Below are 27,069 nucleotides of genomic sequence, written 5' to 3' on the forward strand. Positions count from 1 at the left end.
CCGCGAATGGACCGCTCCGAAGGCATTCCGAGACATCACAATAGGTTTGAGGCTTCTGACAGGAACTACTATTACCTCAAAATACACGCCGATAAGGCATGCCGACCGATCTTCCGCGGCGACGCGGATACGACTGAAGCGGAACCGCCTCGGGTCCGAGTCGTGAACATGGTCTTTCTCCTCCACTTGAAAGCTTATGCATACACGAACAGGACGACCCGGCATGAGAAAGCAGAGGACGCCGAGGACATCAAATTCATTCTCACCTGCTTGATTAGAAAACATCAGCGAGCAAGCAGAGAACAACGCGCGTGGGCAATGCCTGACCGATTTTGGTCGAAGTTCGCGTGTGACTACCCTGATCAAGAGGCGAACCTCTACGCCGTGGGATTGTTACGTGGTCAAGCTCCAAGTAGCGTAGCCAGACCAGTAATGCAAGAAGTAGAACCCTCATCTCCATCATAGGTAGTGGAGTAGTTTCGACGACGTCTCAAGTCCTGAAGGGCAAAGATGTCGATGAAGCTTTTCATTTCTCAGCGGAAGCCTCGGCAACACAAGAGTATGAAGATTTTGCTGCCAGCATCCTCGGGCCCTAGATATTGCTGAGCGCGTGGGCATGAAGATGATCTCTCGGACGGCTCTCCGCATGGGAACGTATTGCAATTCGTATCGACCGTTGTACGCTTTAAATTGAAGCATCCGGTGCCTGTATCAAGCCAAAAAAACCAGCTCAGATCGTAGAGTGCTGTCCGAATTGCGAATACCTGATGCGTCGAATCCAAATCGCCGTTAGCTATAATGGATACGGCCAGCAGATCGTCGTTCATCGGCTGTGAATGGATGGAGTCGACCCTCGCTCCACATTCTTGAAGTTGCATTTGTGGCGTCACCCATCCTCCTCATGCGCGATATCATTGGCGTAACCCATTTTAAGAATGAGCGAGTTTCCTTTGAACGAAGAGTTGCGTCCATCTTTTGAGACATCGAGCCATTAAAGAATGCTTGTGCGTATCCGATCGCAGCATTGCTGGATTTTGACGATTCAGCCAGCTGGAAACGCTTTCATACACATGAAAGCAAGAGCGTCCAACTCCCCAACTGTCATCTTGAACGCCGCTTGAATTGTCCCTCGCACTCTTCAATTGTGACAAGGGCTCTCTTTTCTTGCCAATTTCGGCAGAATGCGGACTCGAATCGAAGCCTCAGCCGGTTTAGAACAATTATGGTTGATGGGGATGCAATCCGTAGAGTACTAGTTGCATGATGAGTGATTGAACGGGGAGCAGTGAGAAGGAGTGAAGCAAACTTCGTGAATGCACTTCTGCAATTTAGGATGGACAAATTGAATAAGTACCGAACGAAAATGTGCAGCAGACTTCCGGTCAATTTGAACGGAGCTTGTCAAAAACTTTGTGTGCTTGCACAAGGGGCACACCAAGGGGACAAATATGAATGCACTGCAAACTTACGTTGCTAAGGTTCATTGTTCTTCCTTTGTGGAGACAGATTAGCAGACATGAAGGTCCCACAATGTGTACCCTCTGACCAACAGGATTTCCGTTTCCAACCCACCAATATGCTAACAACGTTCCGGTCAAAAGCGAATGGTGCTTGGTATGCGCAGAATTCAACAGATTCTAGAGATGTGGAGCATAGCAAGGAACTGGTCTATCGTGGCACCAAGCACCTGAAACTAAGCGCAAAGCATCAAGGTCCTTGAGATGACTCCCATGAGTACTAGTCTTCAGAACTTGCTCCCGAATTATGCTGTTCGCAGAATCATATCATGCAAAGAAAACCCTCCAGCACTTCTCGAGCAGATCATCATAACAATTTATCAGGTAAAACCCCATGGATTACATGATACTTCTTGATGTTGCAGGTCTGATTGTTGTACAGCGCTAAGCAAATATCAAACGACATATTATATATCAACACATATGGGGTTCGCTTCACCTTATTCTGCCATGGCTCGTGCCATGGCTAATTCTCGACAACCTGCCGAGGCCAGCCAAACTCTCGCTCCCTTCGAGGCGGCCAGCCAATCGAAATACTCATCGCCGCCGCATCGAGACTCCACAAGAATAGCCAACCGGCAGACGGATCTGCTGTCCAAAGCAATAGCTGATCCCGATGCGATCAACGGATCGGGACAGGCGCCTGATCTCAGGGATTCAAAGGGACTGAACACAACACCAATCGTGTGGATGTGTATCATCGTCTTGGCCGTAATCCTGCTCGTCATATTCTGTTATCTCGGATACAAACGGCAGAACAGACGGGATGAGCTTGCTGGAGCCCCAAGGAACGACGAGGAACAGAGGCTTCCTCAGGTCGGCATCGTGGGATAGAAGGAACAAGGTGATATTGGAAGCGTTGAAGGAGAGGGGGCTATCGCATCATTCCTACAGAGTAGATCGCTCTAGACTTATGATCGTTGACCTTTTTGTTGAAAGCCGGAAGCTGAGCGAGCATCTGTATTTCTTGGTTAGATCATTGGGAGCTGGATGGTTGCGTGTACTCGGCAAAAATCTAATAAGTGGTATATGAATATCAGCATGCTTTGATCTATTCGCCCCTTAGCAGTTGATGGATCGCGGAGTCTTGGCTGATCAATAGAGGGTTGAGTGGAATAGACGAAGGAGAGAAAATGTTAACAAGGGAGGCGCTTCTTTCGTGGCACGTCTGCCGCTTTCAATTTATCTCGATTCATCAGTCGTCTTGTTGCACAAGGTACAGCACTGTTTCTGATTCACCATATCATATGAGGTAATTAGACTTTTGTTTGCAGATATCGTCTCAGTCACCTCAACGATATAAAGAGACAGGTGGTACAGTTGATGATGGAATCATGAGATGTGGCCTGGTTTGGTAAAACTTCTTTAGCTGGCTCAAGTGTGTGTAAATGCTATGCTTCCGATGATGTGATGAACAACTTGTCAACAAGCTGTCATGGGGAACTTGAAGCCAGTGTGAGCGCCAAGTTAGGATTAGTCATCCGCACGCCCTGTCTTTGACGACACCCCCATTAAACCTTCTTCCATCACGTCTTAATGGTTGACGATATTGTAACTGTCTCGCAGCTCCATCCGCTACTCGGTATGTCAAAGCTGTCCGATTACTGTCTGCTGTCGTTTGATGTATACGGCACCTTGATTGATTGGGAAAGTGGCATTCTTGCAGCACTCCAGCCAATTCTCAATAATAATGGAAGAAGTTTCTCTCGCAAGGAACTGTTAGAAGTGTTTCATAAATTGGAACGCCAGCAGCAGGATAGAACTCCTGATATGCCTTATTCGCAACTGCTCAGCACAGTCCATCCCCAATTTGCGGCTGCACTCGAACTGGATAGACCGACAGCTGAACAGAGCAAAGAATTTGGGGATTCAGTGGGCAAATGGCCAGCTTTTCCTCACACAATTGATGCACTAAAGCGACTCTCAAAACACTACAAGCTCCTCGTCCTGTCTAACGTTGATCGAGTGTCGTTCAATGCAACCAATGCTGGGCCTTTAGAAGGCACTCACTTTGATGCGATTATCACAGCTCAAGATGTTGGATCTTATAAGCCACATGTGCACAACTTCGAATACATGCTAGAGCATATCGAATCAAAGTTCGGTGTTGGAAAGGACAAGGTGCTACAAACAGCTCAAAGTCAGATTCACGATCATCACCCTGCCTCTGCGATGGGCATCAAGTCAGTATGGATCGTTAGGCCCGGTGCTACAATGGGAAACGCTACTGAGCAGATCTATGATTGGAAATTTGATACCCTGGGCGACATGGCCGATACTCTTGAGCAGGAGACAGCGTAGGTTGGTCCTCCTTCCCGGCCGAGACGACCTATGTTCCAACACCACCTACAAGACCTGCCTTCACCTCAATTGTAAGCCCGCTGCCGGGATTGGAGCGCGTTCGGCCATTGAGTAAGGATTGCAGATTTCAAAGCATTTAGTTGCGAAGCTGATCCCTACCAGGACTTTTGAAATAGTATTATACAATGCGCAGTCACCCCGGAATCTGTTTGAACGTGGGCATGACCGCTTCGTACAAGGCTCTCCAGGTTAAGTCCCTCAAGGAAGCCATTTTTCGAGCATTAGCCCATATTTTCCCTCAGAGTTCGAGCATGTCAGCCATTCCTATGGATATGCATACCTTTCACCGTATTTTGTCCCAAATACCTCAGGTTAGCCTGGGAAGAACAATAACTATTGTTGAGACAAAGCAGGCCATTAACAGCCTTTGTAGCTCCTGGCTTGAGGAAATACTGCAGCCCCAACACAATCTTCCTTTTGTGCTCGAGCAGCCTCCCTTGCCTTTCTGGCGAATTGGCGCCCCGTCTACTGGCACCACTACGGCACGATTTGTGTTAACTTTCAAAATTCAGTAATGCCTAGCTGATCGTCACAGTGGGTCATGTTCCATAGATGCCTTGCAGAAGCAATGTGCCACCCTCGAACAGCCCAACCATCGTCAATCGATGGCCCCTCCAGAACACGACTTCCTCTGCAAGTCCCACAAATATGCAAAATTGCATCAATGGACAATCAGACCTCCTCAGTGGGACAGGTTCTTAGCCCGTCTGAGGCCGAGCACCAAATTCGTGGCACATTCTGCATAAGTGTAGAACTAACCAGGTTGTTGATGAGACGCGGACAAGCAGCGTAAAGGCCTAGGCCAGTTATCCCTGATGACTACAGTAAGACTCATGAGTCTTATCTCCTAGGAAAGATAGCAGAGTCCTCCTGGAATGCTGATACAATTGCAAAGACTGCCATGATTGAACATAGTATTCTTGATGAAGCTGAAATGCGATCCTCATTCAACGTATTGCACTCTAGAAGCGGGCGGGTGGAGTAACTGAGGTCTACCAAGTTCCGACGTTTATCCGGACCATGCATTATCCCTTCATTTTGTCTGATATTGTAGGCAGCCACATTCACTGGCAGTGCTTCCGACTTCTTCATTTCTCCCAGATTGCCATCTCAACAGAACAGACCGTGTTCTCCTTCAATTGGAAAGCCGTCACGTGGATGATAACATCACATCAGTTTGACGTGACATGATTAGCTGTGTGAATCTTCCTGCTGTGATCTGAGACTTACTACTCTCACGATATCGCCAAGGTGACTTCTCCGTCTTCTGGCCTCTTGCCCACGAAGAATGGAGCCGTCTGCTAAATCGCAGACCGTAAAAACTCGCATCATCATCATGTCCGACACCCATAACCGGAAGCCCTTCGATTCTGCTGATGCACAACATGCTTTCCGTGCACCTCTACCCGATGCTGATGTTTTGCTCCATGCAGGAGACCTGACGGGTTCCGGCAAGCGACATGAACACCAAGCGCAAGTAGAAATGTTCATGGAACATCCAGCGGAATTGAAGGTTGTCATTCCTGGTAATCATGACATTACCCTCGATGAACCATACTACAACAGTCATCCATGGAAGCATGGCACTCCTCAAGATCTCGTTGCCATCAGGGAGATGTACAGCGGTCCGAAAGCACGCCAAGCAGGGATTGTTCTCATGAAGGAGGGTATCCAGTCTTTTCAGCTGAAGAATGGGGCCAAGTTCACCCTTTATGCTTCAGCCTATCAACCAGAATTCTGTGATTGGGCCTTTGCTTATAAGAGAACTGAAGATCGCTTCAACCCACCCTCAGCGGTCGAACGACTCTTAGGCCAGGGCCCGGCGAATCCAATCCCATCTCATCCACATATTGATATTATGGTCACCCACGGGCCACCTTTTGGCATTATGGACAGTGTGGTAGGCTTCGGTGCAAGGATGAATGCATCTGCTGGCTGTCAGCATTTACTTCGTGCTGTGAAGAGATGTAAACCAAGAATACATGCTTTTGGCCACATTCATGAAGGCTGGGGAGCAAAACGAATGAAGTGGGCGTCAGATGAGAGAGCTGATGGTGAAGATCAATTGATACCAATCGTGGTAGATCGAGGTGAGATTTTGGAAAGGCGGGGGGCATTCATCGACATATCTTCCAGTGGAAGCAGTCAGCTGCAATGGGGGCAAGAGACTTTGTTCGTCAATGCTAGCATTATGGACGTGAGATACCACCCTCGCAATGCTCCATGGGTAGTCGACCTGGAATTACCAAGAGGTTGAAAGATCATGCCGTTACACTAGAAAGAGATCAATTCATCTCAAAAGCTAATGTCCATGTCAATATGTCTGCGGCTTGGTAAAATAAGGTTCTGCCGTTTTAGGCCGCCTGCAGGAAGCAGCGAAAATTTCCTAATATGGCAATTCTCATCGCTTCCTGGTGTTCGCTTGCCAGAACTTGGAGAAACCTCTCTGACCTGTCACCATCTACTCTATAATTCGTCTTAACACCGCACGAAACTGACACCGCAACTCATCTTCGCAGACGCCAACCAGCAGCCCTTCAACTCTTTCTACTTGTTCATGGTAATCAGTCAGTTCACAAGCACTACTCATCCCACAACTTCGAGTATCACGCCTAGTAAATCCCGAACCTCGCTTGCATCAGAGCTCAACCGAAATCTGAAGTCAGGTTGCGCACATTCGAACTCGAATATTTCTGCTCACAACCTCGTTCCCATTGTCTGAAATCAACCATCCACTCATCGCACAATCTCTTCCTCAACTCTGCAACATACAGCCCGAACAAACCCACGATGGAGATCGATAATGCATTCGCAAAAGTCTTCCAAGCTTTCATGGCCATCCCCAATGCGAAGAGCCAGTTCAGCCTCGACAAACCGATTCCGCCCGGAGTCTTGCTCAAGTATCCGACTGTCGCCAAAGTAATCTTCAGCAATGAACCTGGCTGTGCCGTCAACTATCGAGCTATTGTGGAGAAAATCAAGGTTCTTGAACCTCACTTCAAGGTCACATCTTGTGGTCCTCCGCTCATGGAATATTTCGCTGTGCTCCGCAAGAAACGCAACAAGTGGGCCGTCGCTTTCGCCAATTACCAGTCTCACATGATCTTGACCTTTCTTGTCGAACAAAAACTCTATGGTTGCCCTTTGAATGCAAGTCAGCGTGCCGCATTCCCCGACGGACCCAGAGCTGTGCTCAGTGAGAGCTTAGCAGCTGCTTGGCAGGAACTCTCCGACATCAAAAAGAGCCGCGAGTTTGTGCAAAATGTTCGGATCCTCGAAGAATGCGTCAAGCAGCACAAGATTTATCTCCAGCGCAAGGCGGCGGCGCAGAAGCAGAGACAAGCTTTAGTGAAGAAGAAGCAAGCAGAGGCCCGAAAGGCGAAAAAGGCAGCACTGGCGTCTTCAGCAGTGTCTCACCAGCAGCGACCCAGTGCTGTGCAGTCAACCTTCAACCCAGACTTGCCAGACTTTGCTCAATTCATCAGTAGCTTTACATCACCTACTCCTCCACCTGTGGCTGCATCGTCGAACAAGAAGCCTCAAAAAGTCACCACAAACATTTCCCAAGCCACCAAGACAGCCAACTCCATCAATGCCACTGTTGAGAACAAGTCTGCTAAGCGAAACGGCGCACGTGCTGCTGCCGCTGAAGCTCAACCAATTACTATGGCTGCGACTAGTACGAACATGACCACTCAACCTCCAGCGAACTCTATGGCTCAGACGAGCCTGGGTGTGATCGCCCCAACTTCAGCAAATAGTGCAGCCCCAAACAATATGATGATGATGGGTCCAACTCCAGCAGTTCGCATTGACAAACCTACTTCAACCAGGATCACCCGGCTGACTCGCAATCCCGGCACTACAGAGGAGTGGATGATGGAAGAACCACTATTCCCATACTTTGTCAGCATCTACGGTTACCCTCCTCCCAACTGCTTTGTTGGGCCCCTACCTGGGTCTCATGGAGAACATAAGGTCTACATTGAGCATCAGCCGAAATACTCTCCAGAAGAACTCGAAAAGTACAAGCAAATGGGAACAAAGCCACCTCCCGCGCGCTACGTAACGCTTCACGAGAAAAAAGTCACCCACCAGACTCCAGTCACATCGCAAATGCCTAACACCACCCATTCGAATGCCATCATCAATATGAACGATCCTACGGCATGTACCGTCACTGCGATTAACCACGACGGTTCCGACAAGGAAGTTGAGCCTCCTGGCCTTGGCCATGCTTCATCTACGAGCAATGCAGCCTCGGCTCCTGAAGAGGTTACTGAGCAGTCTTCAACTGAGCCAGGGATCAATAACGAGGCCGATGTCGAGCTTGAGAAGGCAATTCGCGCCGAGATTGGATCGGCAAACCCGGACTCTGCAGCTTCGACCAACAGTCTACCCTCGACCATGCCAGGCAGCATCGAACAAGCTCAAGCAACCGTAGAGCAGAACACTTCGACCGCTCTGGAGGTGAGCCAAGATGTGGCCAGCAATGAAACGGGAGCTTCGCTGTCTGCCTGCCCACCTGCATCCAACTCGCCTACTCTCACCAGCAGTAACTCCACCGAGCGGACTCTTGCTGAAGCAGACCCTTCCGGGTTCATGTCCTTTGAAGAATTCACAGAGCGTTTCAACAATGGCGAGTTTCAGGATGAGTTACCTGCCTATGACCCCACCCTCGATATTACTTTCGATGCTACCCTTAATCCTACACTCGATCACACCCTTAATCCCACAATCGATCCCACCTTCAATCCCACCCTTAATCCCACACTCGGTCCCACATTCGATCCCACCCTTAATTCTACCTTGGAGCCGTGCAAGCAGTCTCAGGACCTGGGCATGGACATGGGTTGGCAGGGCTGGGATGGCGAGATCGCTCTACCTCCGCTTGGTTCTACTCCGGATGTCGATGGCTTCGAGGAGAATCAGTACTTTAACGAGTTGTTTGGAAGGGGTGCTTATGACAACTAGTTGGTCAGTCTGCTTGTAGTGCCAGTGTGCAAGAGTGTGGATGCGAAGAATTGTTGTCATTTTCAGGTGGCTTCTCGAACAGGGATGGATGTGTGGTTGGTGTGATTGGTGTGATTGGTGTTGGCGGGAAGGTTGTAACCATGAAGGCGTCTCGATTTTACGGTTCTGGTCGGCAATACTGTACACTATGCCGTCATGTCGATATCAGACTGTCGGTGGAGAGAAAGAATGCGAAGGCGAAGTCATTTCATTTTCACGCTGCGGGTGGGAAAGCACTGTGAGCACAAAGGTATCATCCTACTTTCAGGTTGCTATTCGACTTGGAACAGAATCGCTTACGAGGTCACTGGGCATGGTCACTGGGCTTGATTGTTGGGGGTGCTCAAGAGGACAGGGAGGCAAACCTCATCATGTCATTACACTCAGGTAGCTAGCATTCCACTCGAGCTCTCCCGCTAAGCAAACATCAATCAATCAAGATCCAAGCCCATGCCGGCATAAAACATCTCATAAACCCTCATCACCTTGGCCACATAAGCCTCCAGATGGAAGATAACCTTACTGCCCAACTTGATCCTATGCTCATAAAACGCGGCCCACCTAACCATCTCCGGCTTCAGTTCCTCATCCACCCTCTCGACCAACTTCCAGCATAAGGTCTTGATCACCATCGTCGGCGGTATGCAATGCGTCAGCAGGTCATACAGCTTCGCCCTCACAACGAGGATCTGTTTAGGCGACCGCTCGGCGATGATGTCGTCGGCGATCTGAGAGATCAGCACTTCCCAATCTGGAGGCGGGATGGGGGTTTTCTCTGTGGGGTCGGGCGTTGTGGCGTAGACGGCTTCGAGCATGAGGAGGGCGCGGCGGAGATTGCGGCCAGATTCGCGGGCTATACGCTCGTTCAGGGCGGGGATGTGTTTCCATTTTTGCGTCGTGGTGGCGTTGTGGAGGACGGAGCAATCAGCAGGGTGCGGGAGCGGATGGGGGCGATGATGCCGGCTGTGGAGTTGGCGAGGAGGATCAGGCGCACGTTGGCGCTGTATTTCTCCATTGTTCGCCTCAATGCCGCTTGGGCGTCTCGGGTGAGAGAGTCGGCTTCGTTGATGACGACGACTTTGAAGCGTTGGCGTGCATTCAGATCGACCTGTTGGGTTTGTGCGACTTCTTTGAGGAGTTCTTGGATCACCACCCGGTCGTAGTTGCCGACGTCGCTCGGGGTGATCTCGAGATGGTAGACTGAACTGACGATGTTGAATTCGAGTTTGCGGTTCGAGCTGGTTGCGAAGACTCGCGCGTCAATCTTGATCTTTTCTACACCCGGACCGTAGATGGAGCGGAGGAGAGCGAGGATTCTGGTCTTTTTGCCCGCGCCGGAGGGGCCGTAGAAGAGCGTGTGCGGGAAGTCGGGACTGGATGCCAGTGCTTCGAGGCGGCTAGAGAGGTCTTGGTGATATGTGAGGGCATCGAGGGAGCGTGGGCGGAGCTTGTCCACGAGCAGTGCCATGTTGAGAATGTAGTTTCGCTGCTTGATAGTTCTATGTAGAGCAATTCAGATCCAGATCTTGCCGGGCGATGCCTCGGAGGTTGTTGACGCGCCCAGGATTGAGACGCGACTGCAAGCACTTTACACTTGGTCTGTGCACAGCAAATCAAGTCTTTTGACTACGCAGAAATCAGAAATATCCTCCATCCTCTCCGTATAACTAACTAAACATACACTGCTGCATCCCAGTTCACTGCCTGTTTCGTTTGGATTTGTGGTGCCCAAGAACAGTATGCAGTATGCAGTATTCAGGAGCTGGCCGTGGCTGTCGCTGGTCGTCTCCTGTCAGGTATGACTATTTCAATGGTAAACCACAGTCACACAGCCACTACCAGCTCAGTCTACAAGGACCAAGACGTGCTAGGTACTACAAACCTTCTTCCCAAACAATCTTGACTAGCTGAGTGCGAATGATGTCTGGGAGCTGCTACATCGAAACCAACGTTCTCGGCGAACCTTCCAGGTCTCTTTCCCCCTGCCGTCATGTCGCTTGGTCGTCTACCCAAGTCACTCTCCTTTAAGTACCGAGTTTGGGTGTTGACATGATCCGATAGAAGGATCTGTAACCACTAAATGGAAGCTGGTCTGTGCGCACTGGGTCCAAGCGGATCAGCCACAATGCCACGTCAATGAGCTTGTTGATTCCTCATCATCCTCATCATCTTCTCCTCCTAGCTCCAATCAAATCTCGTCTGCTCTGATCGATTTGCCTGCTTGAAGGGCCTCTGCAAGAAATTATTGGATTGGTTCCCATCAATGTCTGATCATCTCATAGACTTCCTCTCATGGAACACCTATGCCTTTGTCTTGTAGCAACTCTTCCTGGACAGCTCTATCGTTCTCAGCAGTTCGATGCTATAGCTGGAAGAAGCTACTAGCTGTCGTCTCAAGAAGACCGCCCCAAAAACGAGACTCACATACCAACCCCAGTGGTTTTCATGTCTTCTAGGGGCTAATCGCATAGACCCCTAACCAGCCCTGACTAACCAGATCCAGCAATTCGTTGACTGAGCATCAACCTGAGGCTATGGGAAAGAGTCCATCGCCCTGCTCGAAGCTTGCATGTTCGCGCTCCTGCTAGGACGCAATTTGTATTTGCACCCATGGCTGTTAGTGGGCACTTCTCCAGTTCCAATTGCCGTCAAACCCATTTCCGTTCCCGGCGGGCCCTCATTGGCTCAGATTCATCACAATTTCTATTTAATTCATATATCATGCATTGGAGCCATAGCTCCGCCTCAGCTCTATCTCGACCAACTTGCTGTTCCATGATCGCCAAAACTTGTGCCTGCAATACCGGAAGGATGTATATAAATGCTCAGTCACTCCCAATTATTCCGATTATTTTTGTTCTCCTTCAACATAGTCATTCAATCCTAAATACACTATCACTTCCTATCACCCACCAGCTCTTTGACGCTTTCTTCGTCTTTTTCAAAGTCTTCCCAGCTCCCTAAGAGATAATGGTCGACCACGGTCCCGTGTTAAGAGACTCAGAAAGAGGCATGAAGCAACTTGATGACCCGAGTCTCCCAGCTACCAATGGCCATCATCTCCCAGCAAATGACCCAGACAGCCCAATGAATTGGCCAATGGTTCGAAGACTATATGTATCTCTGGTTTCTTGGCTCTTCACTGCCGTGGTGTAAGTTGAGGAACTGGAATGTTTGACATGCATGGCTTCTAACTCTCCTAGTGGCTTTGGCCTTACATCCTATACGGTTGCCATTCCAGAGATCATGGTGGAGTTCAATATCAGTATGCCAGTCGTCACGCTCGGGTTTTCTCTATACATATTTGGCATATTCTTTGCATCAATCCATACGCCACATTGGAGCGAACGATTCGGCCGCAAACCTGTATACCTTGTCAGCCTCTTCCTCTGCATGCTCTTCACACTCGGTGCGAGTCGTAGCAGGACATGGTCGGCGCTCGCAGCAACTCGTTTCTTCGCCGGCCTATGTGGTGGACCATGCTTGGTCTTGATCGAGGGCACTTTTGCCGATGTCTGGTCCGTTTGTGCCACCAACACATACTATTCCTTTCTTGCCGCTGCCGCTAATGTCGGAGCCGGCCTTGGTACGTATAGAGGTAGATCAACACCATGTTCCACTTTGGCTGACTCTCCTAGGTCCTATCGTCCTCGGTTTCGTTGTTCCGGTCACCTCATGGCGCTGGACTCAGTACGTCAGCCTCATGGCCATGTTCGCCGCTTTCCTCTTCGGTGTAGGCATGCCCGAAACGTATCCTCGACGAATCGTTCGAACCCGAGCCAAGCGAGCTGGTCGACCAGACAATCTTCCAAAAGCAGAATCCGGAGTCACCTTAGCGGAAATGGCCAAAGTCACCATCATTGATCCTCTAATTATGCTCGTCTCAGAGCCCATCGTCATAATGTCCTCCCTTCTTCTCGGCGCCAACTTCGGCTTCCTATTTCAGTGGTTCATCACCGTTCCAGTTGCACTGGGATCAGCCTACAGCTTCACTATTCAGAGCGTTGGACTCGCCTTCACTTCTGCACTAGCTGGTACAGTGCTTGCGCTCACCATGTCAGTCCTCCTAGACATGCTTTTCCGCCCTCGTGGCAACAATAAGAAAATGGGCATGCTGCCGAACATTGAATATCGTCTCTACCCAGCCATGATAGGCGCTCCTTTGATGATGGCCGCACTCTTCTGGGTGGGCAATACCGCCAAGCCCACCGTTAACTACATCGTTCCCATCGTCGGAACTACAGTCTACGTCTGGGGTAGCATGTCCGCCCTCATCGGCATCATCGCCTATCTCTTTGACGCCTATCCACCCAAGGGCACACTAGCCGCTCTCACGGCGGTGGCATGTTTCCGTATTGCCCTCGCGGGCGTCATCCCGCTAGTCGTTATTCAGAGCTTTATGCGCGCTACGCCGATGTGGACATTGGGGGCATTTGGGTTTGCCGTCTTGGCCTTGAGTCCGGTGCCATTTGTTATGTTCTTCTTTGGTCAAAGCATGCGAAAGAGGAGTAGGTACAATGCTGGCCTGATGGATCAGATGATGCAGACCCAGAGCCCAGAGATGGAGACCCATACCACGGCGCAACAGGACAGCGTCAGTCCTCATGAGTGAGTGCGTTGGTGGCCTTGTGGTCATAGAAACCGAAATCAAGCCAGAGTCGGTTGGTTGTATCCATGCCGGACGAGAAAGAGAGTAAGCATCGTGTCTCCCTATTCTACGCTGGTACTGCTACTGTTGCAGATCGAGGAGGGTGTTTCATCTACTCTATCCTTATCCACGTCACTGTTGGCAGTTTCTGTATCTGACTCACGAGAGGGATATTTACTGTCACACCCTGCACTGGACGATCCATAGGTCGGCAAGCACAGTGCGGACTGCTCATTACTCTTTTTCCTTGAAAACTATGCTCGGCCCATACAACTTTCCAAGTATCTTACATATTTGCCTACCCCAGCAAAGACCCTTTTTTTATAAGTAACTTCTTTGCCGGTGCTCGATGTGGGATTTGGATTTGGACTTGCATCTGCATCTGGATCTGTTTACCATCGAAGCCCGCCAGGCCGCATATGCCATGGCCCCAAACGATGAATGAACATCTCCACAGACTAGGATGGTATACCATACCATGCTAGATCGATGACGGTGGATGGTAGATGGTGTTCCTCACCTCCTCACCACATCAGAAGTAAGAGAAAAAAAAAAAGTCACACCCACAACGCACAATGCACGGGGCTGCATCAGGATGACGGACGGGCCCGGCAACCAGACCACTAGTCCGTGGTGAGTCTTGGGTCTCAACGCCAGCCATAGCGTGAATCCTGAAGCTTGAATCGCTGTGGCACAGTTTGCCTGTTCGCCGTGGCTCGTGTAACCGCCTTGTTTAGAGTGCGATCAGCTCAGCTCCGCTATTCACTCCGTCTCAGCTTCTGCCTCTGCCTCGACTTCTTCATACCCGCGCGCAGAGACACCCCAGTAGACTGCCGCGACGATCTCTCTTCCTCTCTCGTCATCCGTATCCGTCTGTAACTTGTACCATGTTGAGCGTGCGGAAGCAGAGACGGTCAAGGTCCGGCCTTTCTTGTTCCTGTGCAGCTCGGACTTGCACGAGTACTACTACAGCTGGGAAGCTGTTTTGGAGGATAGGTAAGTCCATGAGAGAGCGTAGAGAACCATGCATGGGCTTAGATACGGAAACAACACAATAGGAGAAGAGATGGTAGATAAGAGGGCATCAGATGAGGTGCCAGTAGAGCGAGGCAAGAAGGTAAAACTGCCTCGCCCGGCGATGGCTGAAAGTAAAATGACTCAAGCAAACTCTACCGGTCAGGGATCTCCGGCCTTTTTCCATGTGCTCACATTGGTTTAGATGGTTGTAGATAGCTCATGCAGCAAAAAACTAGCAATCCAGAAGATCCGATCCATCCATTGGCCAGTGAGAAAACCGACGGAGGCATGCCAGCCAGACCTTGTATCATCTGTGTGTTCATAAATTCCATTCAGTCTCTAGCTAGGACGTGGAAGGATGAGGCCGGGAAGCCGGTAGAAGGGGTTTGTCATGGCAGAACCAGCTGCTGAAGTTATATGGGGAGAGGGGTTGCCGCAATGTAGATTAAGGAGGGGTCGGCGAGGGTGAAAGACTGCGCACACGTCGCGAGTGAGAAACCAGGAATTCATGACAAATGCACCACTTGCTTTAGGAGTGGAAAGCATAAGAATTAATTGCGGGTCGGGCTTCATGGGGCTTCGAGGCAGATCTCGCTGACAGGGGATTGAACGAGAGAGGGATGGCTTGACAGTGAACGGGTGGGCACCAGGAATGAAGGCTCGAATGTGAGATAGCAATTGCCAATATTTCAATGCAGCCAGCCCTTGATTGTGTACGTTCTAGGCTTCGAAATCAATCATATGGATTGCGACGATGAAACTAGAAGCCCAAACAGACAAGAAAGAATGGAGTGGACAGGTGTAGAAAAGTATCTGGGATGCGTCTAGGGGAACATATCATTGGGAAGAGTTGCGATGGATTCGTACAATGATAGACAGATATGTAGGTTGTTAATGAAATCGTGGATTTTTGCCGCAAATAGAAATGCGAATGCGTTTTGTACGCTCCGTTTCGTTTCTGCCCTAGATGAAGTAGAGTAGCACAGCCCATTTATCCTCGGCCGAGTCATGCACTCAAAGTCTCGGTGCCTAAGTGGCAACACGCTCCCTTTACCCCTTCCAGAAGATATGTTGTTACTCTCTGCGTGGTTGGCACAGTTCAGATCAGCAGTCGCGCCATCAGACTTGGTGCACCAAAACACCCCACTCGGTAGAAAACAGTTATCGGAAGACAGATGATGGTGCTTAGGAACTAGAAATCAAGCCCTACAATCGTTATCAGAAACACACACCTCTCCGAAAAAGGGATGTCACTTACAAAAGCGCCAGTGTCAGATCACCATGGATACTGGCCTTGAGCTCGATCTCAATGTCTAGGTTCAACTCCAACCTCAACTTCAACCCTTCTTCATCCATGATGTTTTTGCCGCCAGATTTGGCATCGACGGATTGGTTAGCTGTGCCGAGAGCTTGGTTGGGGTTTCCAGGCCGCATGGGGATTTCGCCGCGCATGGCACGCGCGTAGGTTACGGGACCATCCATGGAGGTTGAGTCTGGGCCTGCGGAGGTGAGTGTGAGAATAGGATTGATCGTGGGGAGAAGGATTGTAGACGATGGAATTCGGAGATGAAAGATCATAGTCTGGGAAGGCTACAGATGCAGGTAGGTTTCGACGGAGGGACAGCAATTAAAACCAAAGTATACGAGACAGATACAGCTTGAAACAGTTTGAGTATTGCTTAGGACATGTTGCAAGTGGGAGAAACACGCCAAATGATGCGCAGCACATAGGAAAGCCCGAGCTGAAACCTACCTATCCTCTCGAACATTTGCATAGTATTCTGCGCCTGGCTTTCCGCCTCATTTCCCTGCTCTTCATCTATCTTGGCCATTGATTGCGCCTGGGCACCTCTACCTGAACCACCATCCTGCCTTTGCAGCTGCTGTTGCTGTTGCTGCTGTTGCTGTGCTCTCTGGCGCTGATTCTGTCGACGTCTTCGGCGTGACTGCGATCGTGATCGGCCGGATTGGTAGCCCGGGTCATCCACTGACTGATCGGAGTCTGTCCGTTCTGGTGCCTGGGGCCTTTTGGGTGTCTTTGAAGGGGTCGGTTGTTGCGAAGGTTCTTCGGTGTCTGACATTTCTGCCTCAAGAGCTCATATGGGGGGAGAAAGACGGATCGAGGAGCAGCAATCAATACGACGGAGGGACAGCTCCAAATGTGGCATGTAGAGTGGAGGCGGGTACAGATCTACCAACGTGCAAAAAGCAGCAAAGCTATCGTCAGAACTGGGAATGCAGACTCGACGAACGACATCATCGGCAGCAGGGGTCCTTGACAAGGGATTCGTATTTAGCCACCACAAACCCTGATTGACATACTAGGTCTGCAGGTCTGCCAGGGCTTGTCCGCTTGTCGATCGCAAAAGCGGCGTCAATATGAGTAGCCGCAGATGTACGGAGTGGGGATCAGAGCAAGCTACGAGGCGACCTGTATGTACTGTGTACATTGACGACCGGCGTGTTTCTCTCGTCTTCGTCAGTCTCGTTGAAGAGATGGCTGGGAAATGGATGCAGGTCGATCCATGGACTTTTCCTCCAAACATGTGCTACAAGTCGGTCTGGCCCTCGGCATAACATAACCTGGTGATGGATTATTTGGTACGATGCGCAGAACCATGAATGAGGAGAGGAATTAGACCCTGAAGTTACGTGGACAGCTCGGCTTTGGTGACGTTCCGTTGTTTTGCTTTCGTGATATGTGCTTAACCTCTCAATTCATTGAGAAGTCTGTGCGTTCGCTCTCTTGTTCCCAAAGCTCGCTGACCGACAAATATTGTATCGAGTACGGAGCTTTCAGTGTCCACCATCCCCCCGTCGCTCGCATATTCGTGGCAAGACCTGTTTTCCGTTAAGCCACCCATGACTAGCCTACCCGCAGCCTTTCGATAGAGACATCTTGCGCTTGGTCTTTTGTCTAGCTTGGTTTCGGGACACTGGGCAATGCGATCGCTCGGTAGATGTCGTCTGACCCCTGTAAAGCGGTTGCATTTGAAGTGGGAGGCCCTGTTTAGCGCCACATCTTAGGGCAGCATGGTGCTCTAATGGCTCTGAAAATGTCAATTCCCGGTTCTGGTGGGCGGCCTTGTGCAAGTTTCCCATTCTACCTGCCACCAAGTCCAGGGTTAATTGACCCCTCTGACGTAGGCCTAACCGGGATTATGTCCTACTCCCAGTCTGTATTCCCAAGTTCCAAGAGCTTCGTAGCACGATTGTCAAATTCGGTCATCTCCCATGTCCATCTTTCCTTTTCATAGCTCGCGCGTCGTTTCTTGCCCTCCTTTCTCTTGACTTCCTACAATGTCTGAGCAAGAAAGCAGTACAAAAGAAAGTGAAATCAACGCCGGAGCCAACGCCGCCGCGTCAGGTTCAGCCGCTGCTTCTGGCGGTATTGGAGCTTCAGCATCAAAGAAGGAGACTCAGCAGAAGAAAACGCCCAAGAAATTAGGACCCAAGCCTGGCGCCAAGCAGGAAGACGCTCCTAAACAAGAATTGACCACGGTGACGGTGGTGAGGAACGTGAAGAACCCAAAGAAGAAGAACCTCAACCGAAAATGGACAAGGAGAAGCCGAGATCACAGTCGCGGCGACAGAGTCGAGGACGTGGTCGGAGCAGAGACAGCGGCTCAGAAAGCATGCCACCGAGCGACACCGAACAGGCGCAAGGTGGTCGACGAAACCGCAATCGCAATCGTGGGAAAGGACAGCAACAGCAGCAGCAGCGGTGGCGGCCTACCCGCCGTAGACGAGGCTGGCGAGACGCTGGACGGCGTAACCGATACCGTCAGTGGTGTGACGGACGGGGCGCAGGATCTCGTGAAAAACACCGCCGGGGATGCGGTGGGTGGTGCAACAGGCAAGGCAGGTGAAGCTGTCGGTGGTCTCCTCGGCGGCAAGAAGGGTGGCCAGGAAGAAAAGGGAGGTGAGGAGGAGGGTACCAACGAGCAGTTGCGACTGAGATTGGACTTGAATTTGGATATTGAGATCCAATTGAAGGCAAAGATCCATGGTGACTTGACCTTGGGCTTACTGTGAGTTCTCCCCGCGGTCTTCCCCTCTCCCATTCTGGCACATGATGCCAGAGCCTTACTTGCCTCTCATCGTCGCTCATGCTGATGTGAAGAATGTAGGAATTAAATCTGCTCGCACCACGCCTGCCTTGTTTGGAAGGGAGGAGTGGACTGCAACATTGATTATCATGGCTTCAAAATTAGGTGGCTCATGGTGTGTGCAATGTGGTCATTTTGAATAATGATCTGAGATGCTATGGATCAGCTCTAGTGGGATTACTACAATGAATAAAATGATCAAGTCAATGGCCCTGCTGAACAACATACAATACCACTTGGTTCAGTATTGGTATAGTTCCTGTCTAGCAAGTACTCATCATGAACTGTTAGGGTGAATGACATTCAAGACAGGATTTTGAATGAGCATACCCTGACCGAGACCTATTGCATTGTCGTCCTCCTCGAACTGTTGACCATTTACCAACATAAACTTCTTCCGGTCCAGGTGCTGACCCTATCCCCTTCTATTTTTGTTTGCCTACACCTGACCTCCAAACCGAGTCATACCCTCCAATACCCGACCCTTGCAAGATCAGCTCGGGCAATTTGCAAAAGAACTCCCATGAAAAAGCCCAGAATGTAGTCGCCGGTAGCTGGTTGGCTATTGCGGCTAGGTTCGGATCCTCATGCTCGTCTTCCCCAAACTGGCAATTGGGCTCAAGACCAGCCACTATCGGGACTGATTCGACATCATAGACAAATGTTGGTGACATCTTCTTTGTATCAGCAGCTTCCTATGTACCTGTACGAATGGCGAGCTAAGGGGTGAAAGAGGGGACTGTGGAAAGGTGTGTTAGTGCTATCAGAATAGAGGGACTAGTTTTAGAATATTACCGAGAGGTAGAAGGGTGGTTGCGTGTTTATGAAGTAGGTAAGTGACACTATCGAGTATGCGGACAGACAGACTCTGTGTGCCTGGTGGTGTGCAGTGACCAGTGGATCGTTGACAGCACGGGTCACGAAGAACGATCCAGATATCTCTAGCAGGATGTCTTAGAATAGGCGAAGCAGCCTGGCTGCGTGCTCAAATGTGAAATCGGAAAGACGTAATATCAGTATGAAAAGAAGGATAAAGGCAACCAGTTCCAACAGATCCATAATTGTGATAACAAGAACAACATCCCGTACAGCACAGCTTGACTGGGGAGCGCAGGATAATATGTACTCACATCGTGTTTGATGGTATCACAGGGAGACACTGCGTTTGTGTACTGGTGTTTCTTGTGCGGTTCTGCTAATACATTGGCATGACTACAGCTGGTTTGGGTCCAGGACGTTTGTCCCCTGGTTTGGTATTTGTTGAAGTATTTCCTGCCTTGGTTGCGCTATACGCAAGTAGAGTAAGAGCATAGTCCAGCAGCTCAGGGATGTTCATAAAGACCATTATTCCAGTTTCGAGCTGCCGGTAGTGCTCTTGTCGCTTGTACTCAATTAGAGCAACAGATGGTCAGACTCGTACGACTCATGGATCACCATCATGACAGTCCAGATGTCACGGCTTCATAAGAAACCATGTCCACTTCTGGCAAAAGTCTTCAACAGCCCCTACAAACCGATCAACACTTTGAGCAAGGTATATTGCAGCATATTTTGCCAGAACAATCCGTGCAGCAGCAGCTTTTCTGGACCTGTGAAGTGAATGCTCATCAAACTGCCTACACCAGTTAAGAGCATTTTCAGAGGCACCATAGATGATGTACAGAAGCTTCGTCGCTGATTGGGCCCAAGGATGTTGTTCGACTGATGTCGTTTGTGGTGAACATCTTATCAATCTTGCGTCATAAATTGTCCCTTCCGGTTCAGCTTGTCAAGCACCTTTTGGCTGAGCAAGCTGCAGCCTGCGACACCAGCGCTCATGCTTAGCACATTGTTATTGAAAGTCCCTGGATGATCAAGCTGGCCAGATCCTGAATTCGATAAGCATATGATGTCTTTTCGCCCACAGAACACCCCCAAAGACAGTCCACCACCTACCATTTTGCCCAAAAGTCATTATGTCAGGGATGATCGGCTCCATCAGGCCCATACCGAAGTAGGAGAGCCGACTAGTCATAACTTCGTCGGGACAAGAAGAGCACCGAGCTCCGAACAAGTTGCGCAGATACAGCAAAAACGTCTTTTCCCCAACGAAGCAGCTGCCACGCCCTAGCATTGGTACAACAAGGATGGCAGCCAGCGAGTGACAAGACAGCTCGTCAATAGTCCTCTTCGTTCCCTACACAACATGATATGGCGCTACCGCGAAATCATGTGACAGGTTGATTGATGGCTTACCCTCAGTTTGATGACCAGATATGGTGCTCCCATGGTATCCTTTGTGGAAGATGAGAATTTTGGAATGTTCGGTATAGGTGATGGCTGTGCCTAAAGCCATCATATTTGCGCCGGTTCCAGGGTTCACAAAGCGAACTTTCTCCATTGAAGGAAATCTATGGCAGATTATTTTGGGAAGCTTTTGCTCCATTTCGTTATGTCCACCGAGGTTCCATCCTTTATCGAGAACACCATCAATTGCTTTGCGAATGGATTCTTGGTTGCAGCCATATATGCCAGCCGTAAACTCTCCTAGATAATCGATGCATTCAGGACCATGGACAGTGACAACTTCTTTGCCATAGCCGGAAAGCGAACGTCAATGGAAAGGGATCCGCGTAAAGAACGGCCCTGGTGTTGCCTCCAGGCATCTCCTTACATGCCTTTTCATCACAGCTGAAGAACGGGGATGCTCTTGAGAATATTCATCCCTTGGTTTGCGCAACGCTTCCTTGAAGGACGGCGTGATGCTTTCCAGGAGAAGCATGCTCGTGATCGAGCGATCTCATGGTGTACTAAGATATCTGCAACTGGAGAAGAGGCGACTTCCAAGCCTTCAGATCAGACAGGCTGCATAACCAGAGAGTCCTCGAGAATACTTGCTGTACAAATAGTCGTGCATCGGTTCACAAAATACAATTGTTCTCTTGTTGGCCTCAGGCCCAATCAAAATCTTCGAAGGCCGAAGATTTGCCGAAGACGGCAAAAAAGTCGTCTACTGATCAACTTGATGCCACTGTGAACAGAATGCAAGATCAGCATTTTAAGAAGTCTACTTCTACTCTCCCCTTCCGAGACCCAATTGAGCATCCTCGCACTGTGGTCAATACGGTTTCTCATACAGTCACATTCTAGTACTGCAATATGCCAATCATCGTATGAAACCAATGCCCAAAAAATTATAAAAATATAGATCTTTTATTGATACACCATCATTACTAGGAGGATCTCTAAAGACCAGCATTAGAGATAGCCCAACTATCACTTGTCCAAGATCGTAATAGCAGATGTCTGGAAAAACCATCTTCTAATCATCTTGAACCAAAAATTCACACAACCTCCTCACAATGGAACCACCCCCAGCCCAATCCGACGACGAGACAGCCATCAGGACCCGCATAACAACACACATGAACACCTCGCACCGAGACTCCCTCTCCCTCTTCCTGCGTCACTACTGCAATGTGCCGGCGCACTCCACCACCCCAGATTCCACCACCCTAGCAACGCTAAAGCAGGACTCCCTGATCCTCACCTCCCAAGGAAAACGCTACCACATTCCCTTCCAGCCCCCACTGTCCTCACTCACATCCTCTGCTGCGACCCGTCAGCGCCTGAAGGAAATGCACAACGAATGTCTTCGCGGTCTTGACCTGTCCGATGTCAGAATAACGACGTACCGGCCCCCTGACACGCTGATTCAGCGAATCAACTTCCTCACCGTTGTCTTGACCATGCTCTCATTTTCTCGCCGCGCAAATTTTTTACCTGGATCGCTGTTCTACGAGACGTCGGGGCTGAGCTTCGTGCCGAGTTTCGCATGGTTTTGCTCGACAATCCAACCATGGCTAATCACGGCTATGTTGGGGATTCATGTTAGTGAGGTGGTGTGGATGGCTAGGACGAGGTTGAGGAGGCATGGTGTGGAGAGGTGGAGTCGGTTGTGGTGGGAGTGGGTGGGGACTTGTTATATTGAAGGGGTAGGATCGTTTCAAAGGATTGATGGGATGGTAAGGGACAAGGAGGAGGAGATGAGGAAAAGAGAGGAGTAATCATGTTTTTAGGATGATGTCGAACACGATATCGGTTGTCATGGGTGAAGCGAAGTAGAGGCCTGCCTCGACAGAAATAAAATGGCAATGTATATGTTGAAACGCCGCGCTATGCTCGTTCGAAAGCCCCAGCCTCTGAAACCCCTGGATCACCCAACAGGCCACCCGCATGCGTTACCAATGCAGAAGTTGACAATCTGCCTTCTATGGCCCCAAAAAGAACTGACTCGCCTCCATTATATCCGTATCTCCAGCTGCAAAGTCCCACCCGACAATCCTCGGATCCTGACTACAACATACGATCCGTCGAGCGTCGAATTGTAGCTTGAAGACCCGTGAAGCAGGCTGTTGCGGGGGTTGAGGTTGCTGATTGGCAGGTGGAGCATGGTGATGATGATGATGATGAGTGGCTACATGTGGTTGTACCAATGCTTGTGGAGGAATTGATGGAATTGATGGAATTGATGGAATTGATGGAATTGATGGAATTGATGGAATAGGTGGAATAGGTGGAATGATGTTATGGGCTAACGCCACAGAAGGCTGGCCAATGTTCGGGTTCTGCCCGATATTGACACCAGCAGCCGGGATGTTGGCAGCATGCTGAGAGTTGCTCTGAGCTGTACTGGTGCTTACAGAAGGTCCTGCTTGTACTGTGTGAGAGGCGCCGGCTTGCGACAGATTCGAGAAATGGTTTTGGATATTTTGTTGATGGGCATTCAACTGGGCCAATGCCTGTTGAGCACCAGGAGCCATGGAAGAGAACTGTGAGCCTCCAAGATTGGTGCGAGCTAGGCTCTGCATGGTACTGAGGGACTGGCCCATCAAGTTTGTGATGTGGTCGCTAATACTTTGTAGCCCTATGGTGGAAGACTGCATGGTATGGTGGACGATCTGAGCGGCAGACGGTTGAGCTGGAAGACTGGCAGCATGAGACACTGACGAGTTAGCAGCTTGTGGAGCAGGTGCTCCTCCTGCATCAATTTGACCCTCGTTATATGCCCTCAGGTCGGCGGCTGCACCGGCTCGAATAGCAGCTTCTTGACGAAGTGTCTGGCCTTGAATCCATCTGCCATCGGCGTCTTTCTTCCAGATGATGATCGTCTCATCGTATGATCCAGAAACAATCCTGCCCCACTGACTACCGCCACCACCAGGAGGTAATGCTGCCCCAAATGCCGTCAGATATTGTGCTGGGGTCTTTACTGAGGCTTGTTGATCACGAGCAGATCGACCTGCACCGATGGGCTCATGAACAATCTCACCTGCTGCAACTGCCCGTCGATACTCGGCCTCAGCAAGCCGTGCTTGATTGGCCATTGCCTTCTCGCTGTGAGGCAGGTCGCCGAACCCAGCCTGTACTGTACGGACTAGATTGGTATGCCCACGGAGGACAGCAACCTCGCATTTCTTGATATGGTCGTAGATGCGAACAGTATTGTCACTGCTGCCACTGACGATCCGCTTGCTGTCGAATTGGACGCAAGCAATGCCCTTCTGATGACCGGGCAAAGTATTGATCAAGCGACCATCAATGACACTCCATACCTTGATCAGGCGGTCTCCAGACGCTGATACAATTTGGTCCTGATCTATTTGAATTGCATTAACAGCGGCGTTATGACCATCGAGCGACATCAACAACGAATATGGCTGCAATATCCTGATCTGCCGATTTGCAAGTTTATTTTCCAACTGCTGTGGGCTCATTGATGAAGTATCAATGATGTATGTAGGCATCTTGGCCGTGCTGGCAGGGCTGACCTTCGGATAGTCTTTGTCTAGTGGTGATAGTTCATATCGATTCCAAACCTTGATCAGCTTGTCTTTTGAGCAAGTCACCAAGTACCGATGATCAAAGCGAAGATTTAATACTGGATCTCGATGAGCTTGCTGAATCTCCTTCACTTTCTGTCCTGTTGAAAACCTCCAAACAATGATATTGCTGTCACTGCTGCCAGATATAATAACATCCTCTTTCTCTGTCGGGTCAAATTGCAGGCAGAGAACAGATTGTGTATGTCCTGTTAGTGGTGCGCCTCGCAATCTTCGTGTCTCGAGGTCCCATACACGAAGGGTTTTATCTCGACTTCCACTAACCAGCCATTTGCCGAAGAACTGAATGGTATATACACACTCTCGATGAGCCTCATGTGGATAGGCAGGGTGAGGCAGTTGAAAGTTCGTGAAACGCCCTTTGTTCCAATTATCTTCCAGTCGTCTCCGCTGTTTGTAGAGGAATGCCCAGTTGATCCTTTCGTGCCCAGAAAGATCCCGCAGGCTCAGTGGCGGCTTGACAGGTGGGTTTAGTGTTTGTAAGGGTTGCACGATGGAATCTTGTCTTCGTATGGGAGACATAGCCATCTCATCTCCCGTCTCTTGGCTGCCACGTTTATTGCGGCGAGGAGGCGAGGCTGGATGGGACGAATCGGTGGGAGAAACGTCCTGCATTTCATGGTCAAACTCTGCTGGTAACGTCCTGGTCGGCACATCCGAATCAGCCTCAATAACTCCATGCTGTTCACGCCATTGGGACACATCTCCAGATATTGTCTCTTTGGTCTGCTGATCAACAGAGACAGTGGTTGCACGCTTCTTCTGTAATGGTTGACCGTGATCTGTCTCAGAAGCTCTAAATGTTGAGCTTGGCTTATGGAAGTCCTGTCGTGCCACTCGTGCATTCCTTTCTTCAAACGCCCTTACGGCAGTGGAATTGAGACCCCAGCCCTGATCAGAGTATAGTCGTCTCCAGAGCCGAGGATCGAGAATTCTGGCTCGCCATGCTTGCGATGATAATGAAGCGACAAGTAAAGTGGAAGCATCGAGATAAGAGAATATTTGTGATGTAATTTCGGGGGGTAACTTTCCAACCGGGTCCATATGTAAGAGTGGTGTCAAGCGGTCAACAACCGCAGCTATCTTGGCTGTTCGAAGGGTGCGTAGTACTTCGTAGGCGATGTCTAGAGATGGAAGGCGCTATCAGTACCAACACGACATTGACGTACTAGTTTGTAGCTTGCGCTATAAAGCAATAATCATCGGAGAACTCACCTGCTCTAGTATCTTCGCTTTGCGCCATTACCCACTCTTCAAAGGACGAAGTGTTTTCTGTGGTGGCGGCCAAATCGGTGTCATCTTGCCCCCTTGGATCCTCGCTGAAACCTTCGTCCAGCTTGAAAGCTGCCATACCGCTAGCTTGGGAATAGGCTGCACGGAGCATGTCTGGCTCGGAGGTGTAAGGGGAAGTCACATCCATGATGGCGAATGGCGAGCGGCGAGCGGAGATTCTGTGGTGAAAGGGAAGTACGCTCTCTGTCTGCAGTTCTTCCTCTCTGTTCCGTTTAGGTCAATCCCATGTCGAGGATAGATTGTGCGATCGGTGCAAATAGTAGCAACAGATTCGAGCCTTGCTCTAATAGATTTGTAGATAAGTCGTCACATTCGTGAATGACGCAGTATTCGTACAGTTGGAAAGAGAGTAGTGAGCTTTATAGATATGAGAGAATTGAAGCGTTGCTTGAGGTAAGCTCTGGATATGAAGGGAAGATGTCATTGGTATGCTCATGCGGGTTCACTTCCATCGGCCTCATCGTCCTGGATAGTACTCCGTACTACGTAGGTAGCTGCGGATTACTCCGTAGGCAAACAGGCGTGGCAAACGCGCTAGATGACATCCATGTGGTTGGTCTGTTGCAGAAACAGAAGCTTGGCTACCCCAGCTTCGGATGTAGCGACCATTACCCTGCAAGAACTTGTCTGTCAAACATTCTGCAATGGAGATCTCTGGCGATCCTTGACTACCGAGTGCTATTCAGAATGAGGTTAAATTAGTCCTTACCACTACTAGTACGTATGTACTACTACGTAGAGATGGCCTCTAAATTTATCTTCCGGAGCCCCCGAAGCTCATATTTTGAGGGGTCTATCCCAGTTACAGCCCTTACTAACAAAGTGTAGCCCCCAAGACAACCTCGCCCATTAAACATTAACACGGGCTATCTGATCTTAACAACTTCCGGGGTGCACACCGCAAGATAACCCTACCAAAATGCTAACCACAAGCCCCCCTCTCTTGAGCTACTTAAAGACAACCCCCCAATCAAGCCAGAGTTGAAGATCGAAAACACTCCCTACTACGTTAAGTTACCCTGCAAGGTAAGGGTACAAATATGTGATCAGTAAAACAATGATGCAGTCCTTCTTGTTGCTTGCATCTCCGTTACAGACTCGTTCCTCTCTGCCTATCCTCTCTCTTTTCTATTCGTATCCCCAACTATCCCGTTGAGTAAATTAATTAGGTTGCTTTTCCCGCCGGTCACATTTGCCCCTTGCCCCACGATTGGCTGTCAACCCACCAA

At 49.8% G+C, this 27,069-nt stretch overlaps 12 protein-coding genes across 12 annotated transcripts; 8 read left to right on the top strand and 4 right to left on the bottom strand.

The window, feature by feature from the left end:
- Nucleotides 1-168: 168 nt before the first annotated feature.
- Nucleotides 169-596, top strand: EPUS_08880 (uncharacterized protein; the record flags this gene model as incomplete). Its single annotated transcript, XM_007802001.1, has 2 exons — nucleotides 169-412; nucleotides 466-596. The coding sequence occupies 2 exons, from the start codon at nucleotides 169-171 to the stop codon at nucleotides 594-596; spliced, it is 375 nt and encodes a 124-aa protein (XP_007800192.1).
- A 1,371-nt stretch (nucleotides 597-1,967) lies between these two features.
- Nucleotides 1,968-2,351, top strand: EPUS_08881 (uncharacterized protein; the record flags this gene model as incomplete). Its single annotated transcript, XM_007802002.1, has 1 exon — nucleotides 1,968-2,351. One exon carries the CDS (start codon nucleotides 1,968-1,970, stop codon nucleotides 2,349-2,351), a length of 384 nt encoding a protein of 127 aa, XP_007800193.1.
- A 750-nt stretch (nucleotides 2,352-3,101) lies between these two features.
- Nucleotides 3,102-3,818, top strand: EPUS_08882 (uncharacterized protein; the record flags this gene model as incomplete). The annotated part of the gene is made up of 1 exon (XM_007802003.1): nucleotides 3,102-3,818. One exon carries the CDS (start codon nucleotides 3,102-3,104, stop codon nucleotides 3,816-3,818), a length of 717 nt encoding a protein of 238 aa, XP_007800194.1.
- Nucleotides 3,819-5,214: 1,396 nt separating this feature from the next.
- Nucleotides 5,215-6,135, top strand: EPUS_08883 (uncharacterized protein; the record flags this gene model as incomplete). Its single annotated transcript, XM_007802004.1, has 1 exon — nucleotides 5,215-6,135. One exon carries the CDS (start codon nucleotides 5,215-5,217, stop codon nucleotides 6,133-6,135), a length of 921 nt encoding a protein of 306 aa, XP_007800195.1.
- A 533-nt stretch (nucleotides 6,136-6,668) lies between these two features.
- EPUS_08884 (uncharacterized protein) lies at nucleotides 6,669-8,852 on the top strand (the record flags this gene model as incomplete). Its single annotated transcript, XM_007802005.1, has 1 exon — nucleotides 6,669-8,852. One exon carries the CDS (start codon nucleotides 6,669-6,671, stop codon nucleotides 8,850-8,852), a length of 2,184 nt encoding a protein of 727 aa, XP_007800196.1.
- A 470-nt stretch (nucleotides 8,853-9,322) lies between these two features.
- EPUS_08885 (uncharacterized protein) lies at nucleotides 9,323-9,706 on the bottom strand (the record flags this gene model as incomplete). The annotated part of the gene is made up of 1 exon (XM_007802006.1): nucleotides 9,323-9,706. One exon carries the CDS (start codon nucleotides 9,704-9,706, stop codon nucleotides 9,323-9,325), a length of 384 nt encoding a protein of 127 aa, XP_007800197.1.
- Nucleotides 9,707-9,756: 50 nt separating this feature from the next.
- On the bottom strand, nucleotides 9,757-10,359 carry EPUS_08886 (uncharacterized protein; the record flags this gene model as incomplete). The annotated part of the gene is made up of 1 exon (XM_007802007.1): nucleotides 9,757-10,359. One exon carries the CDS (start codon nucleotides 10,357-10,359, stop codon nucleotides 9,757-9,759), a length of 603 nt encoding a protein of 200 aa, XP_007800198.1.
- A 1,502-nt stretch (nucleotides 10,360-11,861) lies between these two features.
- On the top strand, nucleotides 11,862-13,503 carry EPUS_08887 (uncharacterized protein; the record flags this gene model as incomplete). The annotated part of the gene is made up of 3 exons (XM_007802008.1): nucleotides 11,862-12,043; nucleotides 12,095-12,477; nucleotides 12,530-13,503. 3 exons carry the CDS (start codon nucleotides 11,862-11,864, stop codon nucleotides 13,501-13,503), a joined length of 1,539 nt encoding a protein of 512 aa, XP_007800199.1.
- A 2,252-nt stretch (nucleotides 13,504-15,755) lies between these two features.
- EPUS_08888 (uncharacterized protein) lies at nucleotides 15,756-16,637 on the bottom strand (the record flags this gene model as incomplete). Its single annotated transcript, XM_007802009.1, has 3 exons — nucleotides 15,756-15,762; nucleotides 15,815-16,055; nucleotides 16,310-16,637. The coding sequence occupies 3 exons, from the start codon at nucleotides 16,635-16,637 to the stop codon at nucleotides 15,756-15,758; spliced, it is 576 nt and encodes a 191-aa protein (XP_007800200.1).
- Nucleotides 16,638-17,856: 1,219 nt separating this feature from the next.
- EPUS_08889 (uncharacterized protein) lies at nucleotides 17,857-18,591 on the top strand (the record flags this gene model as incomplete). The annotated part of the gene is made up of 1 exon (XM_007802010.1): nucleotides 17,857-18,591. The coding sequence occupies one exon, from the start codon at nucleotides 17,857-17,859 to the stop codon at nucleotides 18,589-18,591; it is 735 nt and encodes a 244-aa protein (XP_007800201.1).
- Nucleotides 18,592-22,006: 3,415 nt separating this feature from the next.
- EPUS_08890 (uncharacterized protein) lies at nucleotides 22,007-22,711 on the top strand (the record flags this gene model as incomplete). The annotated part of the gene is made up of 1 exon (XM_007802011.1): nucleotides 22,007-22,711. The coding sequence occupies one exon, from the start codon at nucleotides 22,007-22,009 to the stop codon at nucleotides 22,709-22,711; it is 705 nt and encodes a 234-aa protein (XP_007800202.1).
- Nucleotides 22,712-22,915: 204 nt separating this feature from the next.
- On the bottom strand, nucleotides 22,916-25,967 carry EPUS_08891 (uncharacterized protein; the record flags this gene model as incomplete). The annotated part of the gene is made up of 2 exons (XM_007802012.1): nucleotides 22,916-25,671; nucleotides 25,763-25,967. 2 exons carry the CDS (start codon nucleotides 25,965-25,967, stop codon nucleotides 22,916-22,918), a joined length of 2,961 nt encoding a protein of 986 aa, XP_007800203.1.
- Nucleotides 25,968-27,069: the final 1,102 nt, after the last annotated feature.

The sequence above is a fragment of the Endocarpon pusillum genome, assembly GCF_000464535.1.
Source record: "Endocarpon pusillum Z07020 unplaced genomic scaffold scaffold1462, whole genome shotgun sequence".
Taxonomy (NCBI): domain Eukaryota; kingdom Fungi; phylum Ascomycota; class Eurotiomycetes; order Verrucariales; family Verrucariaceae; genus Endocarpon; species Endocarpon pusillum.